Source organism: Erythrolamprus reginae, chromosome 2 (assembly GCF_031021105.1).
Source record: "Erythrolamprus reginae isolate rEryReg1 chromosome 2, rEryReg1.hap1, whole genome shotgun sequence".
Classification (NCBI taxonomy): Eukaryota; Metazoa; Chordata; class Lepidosauria; order Squamata; family Dipsadidae; genus Erythrolamprus; species Erythrolamprus reginae.
This window is the reverse complement of record NC_091951.1, coordinates 176,637,649-176,650,606: the sequence shown is the minus strand read 5'-3', so window position 1 is coordinate 176,650,606 and position 12,958 is coordinate 176,637,649. Positions and strand designations below refer to the sequence as shown.

Genomic DNA, 12,958 nt, shown 5'->3' with positions numbered 1-12,958 from the left:
AGATCTCAGTCCCTTGCAACTCCTGTTTTTGAGCAACTCACCCACACTTATTCTTGAGTCTGATATGATATTGAAATCCTTTACTGAGAAAATGATTGTTCGGACATCTATTTAAGTCTGAAGGAATGACAATATTAATGTTTTTGCACTAACAATGAGACTGAACTGTGACAAAGGAAAAAGATGGGCAGGCAATCCATGCCAAATATGATATATCTCCTACTGCTCTGGATGCATCCAAGCCTAATAGGTGAGCAAAATCATTTCTGTAGCACTGAAGACTATTGAAGCCAACCAAATGCATCTCAACTGTCTTGGCATCACAGATAAGTAAAGTAAAGGCAGTAAAGGCAGTTTTATTTTGCAATTGTTGACTGGCTTCTGTCTCATCCTAGCTCCTCTCTTTCTGCTTCTTGCCCGTTCATTATTTATGAGAGTGATGCTGCTCAGCATCAAATTTTAGTAAAAAGTGAGGTGTTTCAAATTTTAAAAGTCTCCCTATGAGGTCCTTTGCGAAGCTACTTGAAATGGAGGCAGCAACCTTTTAACAAATTAAACTACAAACAGGGATTCTGGGAGCACAGTCATGCAAAAATTTATTACACGATTATGTGATTGTTCCATCTGTTCTGCCATAAGACCATGGTGCTTTTGTGTAAAGAGTTGCAGTCAATAAAACAATTAAATCCAGTCTTAGAAATTAGGGGATAAAAATAAATAAATCTCATAGCTAATTTTGATGTTTAGGAAGTCTTCCCTTAAAATGCAGGAAAGCATTTTGTCTTTGGTCTGATCACTGCTTTAAATGCTCTCATTTCTCTCAACTGGCAGCCGCTTCCTAAAATCTTAGAGGTTTTATTTTCTTGCCTTGTTGTTTGACAGTCTTAAATTAGAAATATAGGAAATTCAACTGGTCTTTTCAATGTAAAGCATTTATCTTTGGTATTATTTTTATATTGCTTTTTCAAAAGGTATTTCATGACTAAAATATTTTAGTTTATAATAAACTTTTATAATAGAATTAAAATTTCCTAAAGGGCATTACATATGCCTGTGTAATGTTAGATATGCATTATACAGATTTATCAATGATATGATTATCTTATAATGCAATATATTTTAAAAGAAAAAAGTGAATATTATAAGATTTAAAACAAAAAGAAAATTCCCACAGTATACAAGAAACACATAAAACAAAACAAAAAAAGAAAACCACACCCTGGAAAATAAAATTAAAATGAGAATTTACACATCTTGCAATAATGTGGTAGAGTGATATAACACATGGCTTTGCCCAATTTTCTTGTCACTTTTTAAAGTTGATTTGCAAGTTACAATCAGTAACTGTTTTTATTGGACTAACTACAGGGAAAGCACTGATAACCCGTTAGGATCATTATGTAATTATCTATACTGTTCATATTTACCTTTTCCCCTCCTATAATTGCACTATTACAAGTCATTAGATGGGATCTGCACAGAAACCTGCTATTGAATTGTGGGAATAAAGACAGGAGACAGAGTTCTAGGAACACTTCTTTAGTTGGCAACTTCTCTGTACAACCAGCAACTTGTAGTCTGACAGCTAGCCCTTTTATAGGGAGTAGTCAGAGGCCTCAACCAATAGCATTTGAGCATTCTCGCACTCAAACGCTGGACCTGGGTGAAACCATGCATACAGTTAATACATAACACCTATCCTCTATCAAAATAATGCATGCCAATCCTTCCTGTGTTTTTGCAATTCCTATATCCTTCTTGATGGCCTATATTCAGGGGTGGACTACTGTCCGGACTGGGGGGACGGGGACGCAGGGGGTTAGCGAAAATGGAGCTCCACCCCAGAACACCCAATTTGCACTGAAAGATGTTGAAAGAAAATGCATAAGCCACGCCCACAGTGTGGTAGTAAAAATTTTGGTAGCCCTTCACTGCCTATATTTCTATAAAAACAGCAAGCACTATCTTGTGTTAAAGCATCAACTGTTTATTTTGGGCACTACTATAACTGGTATTAGACTGATTAATTTCCTTTAGTGGATACAAGCATTAAGGTATTGTATGTATTAAGTATTATGGACTAATTATAGTCCATGACCACCAAGGGGGGAAAATCCAATTACAGAAACAATAACCAAATACTGTATTACAAAGACAGTGTGATTTGTAAAAGTTAAACTTAAAAAGCAAAACATGAGAAAGTTGAACAAAATACAGTAAAGGATATAAAACATGATGCAATGGAAATGCTATAAAAGATGCCTTTAAAGGGGTATCCAAGCCGGGAAATCTCAGCTTAAGCTATCTCTAAAGCAAAGAGTAAGTAGAAAGGCTGCAGTAATGCAGATCAGTGCAGTTTTAATAGTTTAATAAGATAATTGCATTTGAAGTTGAACTTTGGCCTTCTTTGATTTTTATGACACACTGAGTGACATACAAGGATTAAAACACAAAACCACGCATGTAGATGGGAATCACGAGAAAAGAGAACATGAGAGAGGATAGTTAAGATCAAAATTAAAACAAAGAAATGGTGGAGGAAGGGTTTTGACTCAGACAAGAGCTTAAAATAGACGGCCTACAACTGTGCAGCAACTAGACGGGTGAGTTGCTCTCCTGTTTAATTAAATCAGAATGAATTATGCAGAGGTTTGTAACCTACTGTTCCCTGTCAATAAACCGCAAAGGATTCCAATCTTCTGCCACAATGATATAATCATGTAGAAGTATTATTAGGCATCAGTGATGTGCAGTGCAGTGGTTAAATAATGTTAGATTAGGGCTGAAGAAATCTAGGCTCAGGTCCATCCTCAACTACAGAAACCCCATGTATTACAGTCTCCCTCTCAGTCCATGCTATCTAGGAAAAAAAAAATCCTTACTTAAACTGCCTTGAATTCCCGGCATCAAATATAGAGCATAAATGTAACAGAAAATAAATAAACATTGGGTTTAAAAAAAATAAATCCACTTTTCCGAGTTGTAGTGACAGGGATGATAGATAAATGAAACCCCCTGTTGGAGCTAACCAGCTATCGAGACAGCTTGGTGGCAAGTAAGCTGATTAAACCAAAACATCCACATCTCCCTAAAAACAACACTATAGAACTCTGCACGCCGGAACAACTAGACACAAGAACAGTTTTTTTCCCCAAACACAATCACTCTGCTAAACAAATAATCCCCTCAACACTGTCAAACTATTTACTAAATCTGCACTATCATTAATCTCATCATTCCCATCACCTATCCCCTCCCGCTAATGACTGTATGACTATAACTTTGTTGCTTGTATCGTTACAATTGACTGGTTCCTAATATGGTTGGATTGTTTATTTGTACCTGGACTATCATTAAGGGTTGTACCTTATGATTCTTGAAGAACATATCTTTTCTTTTATGTACACTGAGAGCATATGCACCACAACAAATTTCTTATGTGTCCAATAACACTTGGCCAATAAAGAATTCTATTCTGTTCTGTTCTATTCTATTCTCTGTAAAAAGAAGCTGGTCTGATTTGAAATTTGCAAGATACGTATAATGATGCATTCGTTTCCATAATGATATGCAGGGAAAATCTGGGGAAAGAGGAGGAAGCCTTACAGACTGGACAACCAGCATATAAGAGATATCTCTGCTTATAGGTGTGATGGTGAGGGAAATGTTTCAGAAGAGGCCATCCCTGGTTTTCCACAAAGTAAAAGGAAAAGAGTGAAATATTCTTTAAGTCTTGTAAGACTCTGGGAGTTTAAGTCCACAAGTCTTAAAGTTGCCAAGGTTGAGCATCCATGGTGTAATCAGTCGTCCTTACTATTTAGTCTGTCAGTAGGTCTTATCTTAACCCTACCCTAACCCTAATCTCACAATATACAGCTAATACTGCTGACTGTCATTATGCAGCTTGTCAGCCATATCTTACATATGTCTATGACCAGCATCCAAAAATTGCACTATGTTGGAGGAAACCTTGGCTCTAAACAAGTATGGAAAAATTTAAGACGATTAGCGTCCCTAGGGATGATAATATAAGAAATCCAAGGAATTATGTTATACAGTAATTAGAACCATTTATTTTGCTAAAAATTGGAAAATGTGTTTGCGGCGGAAACCAAATAACGCACAGACACTTGACTGGGTTTAAAATTGGGTCACTTTATTGTTATTTAAATTGTATTAGACCTGCAGAGGTAAACAATGGGGCGGAATCCCTATCATAACCTTTATAAGCAGCTATGGGCGAAGCTCCTTGCTGAGTAATGGAAGGTTCCCTTGGCCTTTCCCTTGCTCTCCACCATACCATATGGCATGCGGGGAGGCTCACCCCCAGTTCCCCATTCCAAGGTCTTGATGTAGGTGAGCCCCAAGGGCACCCCACTTCATCACTCAGGCCCGACATGCCCAAAGCTTCTGGCGAGGGGCAGCCCATCACCTTCCAAAAGGCACCCTAAAAGATAACATACAGCTGCTGCTAGTGCCCATTTCCGCCCCTATCTGCCTCCCCAGTGACCAGAGGGAATTAATTCAATGAGAAGCCAATAACCGAAAATGATAAGTAAGAAACACCCCTTACCTGTCCCCTCACCTTAATTTCGATGTGGAGTAGGTGAAAAAACAGCTGTCATAAAGGTGACCAAGCTGCAAAAAATTCCTACTTGGCCCTTATCACATTGAAAAATAAAGGGAGGGTAGATGGGTACTTTGCTGTCGATTCTGAAAGGCAAGGGATCGCAGCTCTGTCGGGGTGGCATTTATCTTTGGTGTGTGCCGCCCCGCCCATTCAGGTGCTGTCCATGCCTGCGCAAGCTGCTGCGATGCCTATCAGGGAGCAATCTCGCACATTTGTGCAAAATTGCTCCCCTTGCATGTGGTAAGGGCGACACCCGAGCTCTCAGCCCTGCCACAAATATGAACCGCAGGTAAGCCTGCCCTTCAATAGTACTCTGTATAAAACAGGTGGGTTTGCAATATATAAACAAGCTAACAATGAATGTTTATATGTATTGAAGTACTATAGCTTTAAAAGAAAGTGTTGCAAATTGCCATGACAAAGCCAGAAAGCATGATTTTCCCTCTCTGCTCTTTCTGTTATTTTTGCTGATTCACTGAGACAGATGTAGTAAGCCCTGTGTATTTGATGGTAGTTTAATGTATTGTAATCTGTAATGTACGTCTGATATGTAAGATAAAGATAGGCTTGTAATATTATTATTGTATTAAGAGATATTGACTGATTTGAATGTGTATGACCGGACTGTTTAACTTTACTGTGCTATTTCTAAAGGTAACACTATTTTATACACTTTAATGTATCTGTCTTGTATGACTGAATAATTACTCATATCTTCTGAATATCTGCTAGAATCCCACATTTTCCTCTGTGCATGTCCTTGATAACCAAGGGTTTTGCATACTCCTTAACAAAATGCATTTATATTTCTATCAAGGTTGTAAACAAAAGACTTTTCTCCAAATGAAGAAGAAAACTTAGATTTGGGTTTTTTCTAGAAATGCAACTCACATGCTTAAAAAAAGGTAGTAATTAGTCTGTCAATTCTTGAGTATTAAAAAAATCAAATATAAAATCAAATATCCTTTAAAAAATTGTTGATGGAGTTCCAATGACTTGTAGTCATTTCAATATCTTCGTATAATTGAGAATACGTTTGTGTATGCGGTGTGTATGTCCAGAGGATTTGTTTGAATTGGAATGCTTATTAAAACAATGAAAGCTCAATTTAAAAATCCCTGTTGAAATTCCACTAGCGTGTCTGATTATTAGTCTGGTTCATACTCTTGTGAATGTGATGCTTTTAGAACTATTCTTCAATTAGTGTACAACTCTTATTGTATCACCCAATTTATTCTAAAAGCAAGAAAAGTAAATGATAGTCCTTGATTTTCTCAGAGCTGAAGCTAAGCAATAGCTGCATAAATGAGGTTCCTAAATGGGAGTTTTTGAAAGACAGCTGCTTAAGAGCAATACAGAATTCCTCTTGGTACATGAAGCAAAGTAAATTTCCCCTGCATTGAAGCTATAATCTATCATCCATGACAGTTGCAAAATTATTTTCCATAACTCTTTCTGCATTGCTTTTTTGCCTTGAAAAGTAAAAAAAAAACTGCAACTGAGACCAGAAATCCAAGTCATTGTGGTCATAAATCAAAACACCCATGTGACTGAGTGTGCCAATCATTAAACAAATTACATTGTTATTAAGCAGATGACCACTATCCTTTTTAGTTTTATACATTTATGGATTTTATACATTCTTTTAAGTTTGAATTAAGTTAGATGGAAGATGAGACTTATATTTCCTATATGTCTCTGATGTGCAGAAAAGTGATTCTAAGGGATTGTCTGCACCATAGTCTTATTGTCAGCATCCCAAATAGCATCTGGGAAATAAATCAGATTCCAGTCCAATTCTGTCATCCAAGGTTTGAATAATTAACAGAGCCATGTTGGTCACGCCATTGCCATCCCAATGCTAACTTCTCCCCCGTACCTCAACCAGGTTAAGGTTCATCCCCCATCCCCACACCTACAAGTTCATCACAAGGACCAGTCCGGGTGCAAGGATTTCACTGACCTCCTCCTTACATCCGTTGATGCAGAACAAAAGATGACCTTGGACTCTAAGAAAGGAATTTGTTGTGGCTAGTAACTTCCCCTCTCATGCAACTACCCATCCCAGTTCCCATAATACTATTCTACTGTGGAAGGCCAAAGTGTCTAACCTCACATGATAGCTTCAGCCTGATACTTATGCGACATGATTCCTCCTGTTCATAAACCAGCCAAAGACAAAGTTGGCTTAAAAAAATTTATTTCCACAGTTCAGTTGCTTCCCTGCTTGTTCATGAAGACAATCTGGTGTTCTGTCCAGACTGGTGGATCCCTCTGCTGCTTTACTCCTCCCACCACTGTTAGGAAAGTCAGCTCCAATTACATTTTTTCATCAATGAACTTGTTTAAAAAAGAGGTTCTGCTGATGAACTTGGTAACTTCCCAAGTTCAGTCTGACCACCGAACGCCACTTCGGTCTGTCCTAGGCATAGTACATAAAATTATCTGCTGCAATGTCCTACACATAAATGACTATTTCAGCTTCAACTGTAACAATACACGAGCACACAATAGATACAAACTTAATGTAAAAGCCTCCAAACTTGATTGCAGAAAATATGACTTCAGCAACAAAGTGATCAATGCCTGGAATACACTACCAGATTATGTGATTTCTTCCCCAAACCCCCAAAACTTTAATCTTACGCTGTCTACAGTTTATGCATGGTATGTTTCTGTGTATGCTTGGATTTAATAAGGGTTTTTAGTTATTTTAAATATTAGATTTGTTATATGCTGTTTTATTATTGTTGTTAGCCGCCCCGAGTCTATGGAGAGGGGCGGCATACAAATCAAATCAAATCAAATCAAATCAAATCAAATCAAATCAAATCAAATCAAATCAAATCAAATCAAATCAAATCAAATCAAATCAAATCAAATCAAATCAAATCAAAAATCTACTGTTGACCTCTCTGCTTTTCTGTCTGTAAGAAACATGCATAAATGTACTATTGGGCCTACCGTCCCTGTCCTTCTGTCCTATTATCCTTTTTATCACTTCTTTATACTTTGTTATGTTAATAGAAACTATTCTATACTATAATATAAATAAATAAATAAATAAATAACAATAAAATTATATTAAATTTTTTCTTGTTGGTAATCTATTTCCTTAAGTAGGCTTTTCAGAAATATATGATTTTATTGTCACTAAATTGCAGCAATATAATTTAGGGGAGCTCTTAAACAGAATGTGGGAGCCCATGCTTGATTTTAACCCCCGCTGTTTCTCCTTTCTGACAGCTTATCTTTTTTTCTTATTTTGCTTCCGACTACCATCCATTTCAGCTCTCTATCAGTTTGCCAGGAAAAGAATGAATTGCTTGCTCATAATGATTCAGTTTGTACTATTTAACCATGGACTGATTTTACATGTTTTTATTCTGTCCTTACATTAAACTTCACAGCATCAGCTAGCAGGTAATCTGTCAGTTGTGCACTGTATGAAGATCCTTTGTGTAGGATTAGTAAAGGAAGCCCCTGCTTCACAGTCAGAGGCAAATAGGTTCCCCCCCCCCTTTATATCTTGGTCAATAGTTCCAATGTGAAACTAAGGATAAACTAAACTACAAACCATGGTCAAAGAAGAAATGAGCTCAATTCCAACATCCTACAAACTTGATATGAAATAATGGCAGAAGGAAAAACAACAGCCATAAATTGCCAATTTGGGTATTACAATGAACTAACTATAGCTAGCAAACCCCAGTAGAAGAAGGAATTTATGAAACTAATGGAACATGGAAAGCAGGAGTCCATGGTCCTGACTGACAAAGGATAATGGTGACATTTACATCTCAGGAAATGTCAGCAGTTGCATTTGGCATCTCAGTTTACATGAACTGTATAATACAGAATGGTTGAAAACACTCAGAGCAATTATAAGTTTGCTGCAAGTTATAGCCTAAATAAGAACCGAGAAAATACTTGTGTTTTATGTATCTCACAATTTTTAAAAAATACCTCAGCAATTATTTTTTCATTATGGCATATTTTACTATGCTTTAATCATGTTTTACCTATTACTGCTTCCTAATGCTTAGATGGAAAATCCTTATAAATATTCAGATATTTTTTTTTAAAGTTTCATTAATTCCACTCCACTATCACAAAACATTGGAAAATGCTTGAATTTTTCTTGTTAAAAACTCTGTGATTAATTGCCTCACAGTATAAAGCATATACAGCAATTCTGAGAGATGCTTTTATCATCTTTCGTTTTTGAAATTTCTTTCAATCTGAAATATACATATTGAAAGATTGTCCCATTATTCACTGAGCGGAGTCAAAAAGAAACTTACTTTTATACGTTATTCTTGTTATGGTGTCTCTGTTAAGCATACGATTTAAAAATGGATTTGATGATTCAGAAACCTGCGGTGGAAAGAATTCATTGTCAAAACAAAAGTAATAACCACGAACCTCTTATTTTTGGAAAAGGTCAGTTTATCAGGGGTGGGGTGGGGTGGGGGGGTAAGAGGAAGAGACTCAAGGGACAACTACAGAATTAGCAAAAAATGTGGATGTACTGCAAATCAGATGCAATGAGTAATGGCAGTTCAACTTTGTATTAGTGCAGTAATGTATTAAAGTTTGTTGCAAAATTCAAAACCAGAAGCACACACAGATGACTGGTTGAGCTGGATTCTTTATAAACATAATAATAGATAAATTTACAATACCATTAGCAGAGTTCTTCTTCAAGCAATTACAGACAGCAGAGAACCTTAGTTTCATTTCAGCAGAGTTTAGAGTGGAAGAGTACAGAGTGGGCAGAGTCGGGACTGAAGCTTTCAGTTTCAATTCTCTGCACAGACTCAGAAATGTTTAGCTCTCATTGGCTCACTTAGTTGCTATGTCTATTCATTGGCTGACCTTGTTATCACTGGCTCTCCCAGTTCATAAATCTCTTAACAGAATGGAAAACAGAAAGGAAAGGGAGATGTATTCCGGATACTCTGACCATGAATTGCATTAGCTTCTTGCCATCCTAGTTTTTGGTTTTAACAGAAAATTTAACTAATAATGTTGGAAAACAGGCATAATCTGACATGGTTATGCTGGGGATGAAGAATACCTTTCAATCCATTTAAGCAAGACTGGTCATGAACCACCATAACTCTTGGCCTCAGTTTTCTGGGGAAAAGAGATAGAGTGGGCTAATATACTCTAGACCAGTGATGGCGAAGTGCCCATGCCTATAATTCAATGCCTGGGGAGGGTGAAAGCAGATATCCCCCCTGAGGCCCTCTGGTGGGCCCAGTAGGCTCGTGTTTTGCCCTCCCCAGGCTCCAAAGGCTTCCCTGGAGCTGGGGGAGGGCAAAAACACTCTCCCCCATCTCCTAGGAGACCATGGAAGCAAAAAATGCCCTCCCAGAGCCTCTGTGCAAGCCAAAAATCAGTTGGCCAGCACACACATGATTGTTGGAGCTGAGCTAGGGCAATAGCTCACATGCCAGCAGATATGGCTCTGCGTGCCATCTGTGGCACCGGTGCCGTAGGTTTGCCATCACTGCTCTAGACTCATTTAGGCAAAAATCCAGAGCAAAGCCTGGCTTGTTTTGGTGATCACCACAGCTTGACGTATCACTTTCTGCCTCAAATCACAGCATGCCGCATTCTCATCTATGCTGCAGTTACTGTGGGATGAATTGTGGATTCACAACCATTTTTAGTTGGAGCCTTTAGTAAGAAGGAGGAGGTCTGGGCATCAACCTGCACTCCAGTCAAGAGCAGCAAATTCTTCCACATCTAATATGCAGGAAAGATCAACATGACTTTAAAATACTATTCAAGAAAGGTAATTAAGCTCTTGTCCTCTTGCTTTAAGCTTAGGTATGAATCTGGTATGAGTCTGCTTTTTTGTGGTTCCTTCTGCAACACTTTGAAATATGTTGTCCTCTGCTCTCTGCCTTCATTTAGAACAAGGCTTAGTTACATTATACATGACAGTGATAGTTCAAGGCAAAACAGTGTGAAGGTTACAGTGTGGAACCTGACCATGAATTAATTGGCCTGCACTTGTCAGGTTGACTCTTGCGCTTGGACTGCATGACAGCAAAATACAAGATGATGTCTGGGAATAATTCAGAGCAAAATTACACCAAGGAAGTCTTCAGAATGCAATTCCCACTTACATTGTTTTTTTCTCTATTACTTCCCCCCCCTTCTTTACTTTACTTTTCTTATCAGAATACGGAGGAGGATTTGAAATAGCAATAACAAATTTCCCCCCAGCCTTCTGGCCTTTCGCAAGGCCTGAAGACCCATCTTTGCCGGCAGGCATGGGGGGCCTTGACTGTTAAGAACTAATTCTGGCCTATGTCATGAATGGTTAATCTAATTGGATTAATGTGGATGATTGTTTTTTAGGAAAATGGGTTTTTTAGAATTTTAAGAATTTTATTCATATTAGATTTCTTATATGCTTTGTATTTGTATTTATCTCTGTTTTAAACCACCCTGAGTTGGTTGAGAACGGCAGCATAGAAATCAAACAAATAAACCAACCAACCAACCAACCAAACAACTTATATATTGCTTTATAGCACTCTTTAAACAGTGTATAGAGTTAGCATATTGCCCCAACAATATGGGTTCTAATTTTATCCACCTTGGAAGGCTGAGTCAACCTCGAGCCTGGTGAGATTTGAACTGCCAAATTGCAGTCAGCTGGCAGTCAGCAGAAGTATCCTGCAGTACTGCACTCTAACCACTGTGCCACCACGGCTCAATAAGCTCTTAAGAATTCTACAGTATGAAAGGAATACAGTATAGCTTTTTATTGGATTAATTTCCTTTGTAAACCAGGGGCACTTACTTATTGTGATACAAAGTTTTGTAAAGTGAATAAACACCCTTCTGAGATATTCAAGAAAAAGGGCAAATACTGATTTTTTTGGTGTGTGTGTGTGTGTGTGTTCTGCCTATCTTGGGCACATCAGATCATCACTTGGACATTTAGTACATGGCCCGTTTAAGTGCTTATTGAAGAAAAAAAATGTTCTGCCTTTTTAACCCCATCCAATAAGTTAAAAAGTATAATCAAGGTTGGAGCATGGAGACATGTACACCAGCATGGACCCTTGCTATCCCCAGCCTTAAATAAGGAATGTGGTTTAGTGGTTATAGCAACCAGTGATACTCCTGTACAATGAGGATTTATGATCATACAAAATGTAACAACTTCAGCCAAATGTGCTATCTTTGTAACAACTTCAGCCAAATGTGCTATCTTTGTTCCTATCATGCCTGTCATTTTGGGAAGACAAAGGCCTGTGTAGACTTCTATTCTCTGCCCAGTTACAGTTGTGTGTGTGTGTGTGTGTGTGTGTGTATGTGTATGTGTATGTGTGTGCTTTAAAAAAATCAGCTAACTGCTACAATGTGAAAGCCGAAGTACCTTTTAGTTCCATTACTGTATTAGGTCTGAAATTTTAACTGGCTGTAATAGATAAAAATGGCAGCAGCTCGGGGGAAAATCAGCTTAGATTTTCTTCTGCCTGTCACTTTTATAATGTACCTCTTCCCATGTCTCTCCTTTGGCTGGTTTTTGCAGTATCATTCTAAGATCCCATACCAGAAGCAGAGTGGCCAGTTAGTAAAAAATGCAGTTGTAGAGAAAGGATTAAGCTCTTTGCATGCAACAAGGTGTCCAGATTCATACAGATTTTTTTTAAAAAGTGTATGTATGTATCAAATCTTTGAAGGGTGTAACACTTGAATGGAAATTTGTACAAAAAGCTCGTCTGAAGCGCCTCTTGGAGTGGACTGGAGAAGCTGTGTCATTTGACCTACAATGGTGACCTCTTGGTGTCTACCACACATGTATAGAAGCAACTGCTTTGATAATATACTGTATTTTTCAGAGTAAAGATGCACCAGAGTATAAGATGCACCTTAGTTTTGGGGGAGGAAAATAGGAAAAAAATTATCTGCCCATCAATAATCTGGCTAGTCTTTAGTCTGTCAGCTTCAGCACATTAGTTTTTGGGTTTTGAGCCCACGTGCTTGCTTTTTATCCCATGGTTGGGGATAAAATACAGTTTCTAAAACACTTCATTTATCTCTCTCTTTTCAGAGAGAAACAATAAGAAAATCAGGCAAAGAGGCAATTGCTTTGTGGAAGATTGCTTCACTGTTAGCACCTCTTTAGGACTGAAAAAGTCTCAGCTGACTGTCGGAGGGAGTAGCAAGCAGGCAAAGGGAAGATTGCTTAGCTTGCAAAGTATGGAATATTGCATTAGCACCTCATTAGAGCTAACAAAAAGGTTAGTAAAGCCTACATTCATGGGGATGTTAAAAGATTAGGAGATTAGAAACCCC

The 12,958-nt window shown here is 37.9% G+C and overlaps 1 protein-coding gene across 1 annotated transcript in view; it reads right to left on the bottom strand.

Moving 5' to 3' along the window:
* Positions 1 to 12,958, bottom strand: part of CA10 (carbonic anhydrase 10) — a 423,683-nt gene that overhangs the window by 15,950 nt on the left and 394,775 nt on the right. The window contains exon 6 of the mRNA XM_070736011.1: positions 8,935 to 9,007. Within this exon, the coding sequence (XP_070592112.1) occupies positions 8,935 to 9,007 (73 nt within the window). The remainder of the gene's footprint in view (positions 1 to 8,934; positions 9,008 to 12,958) is intronic.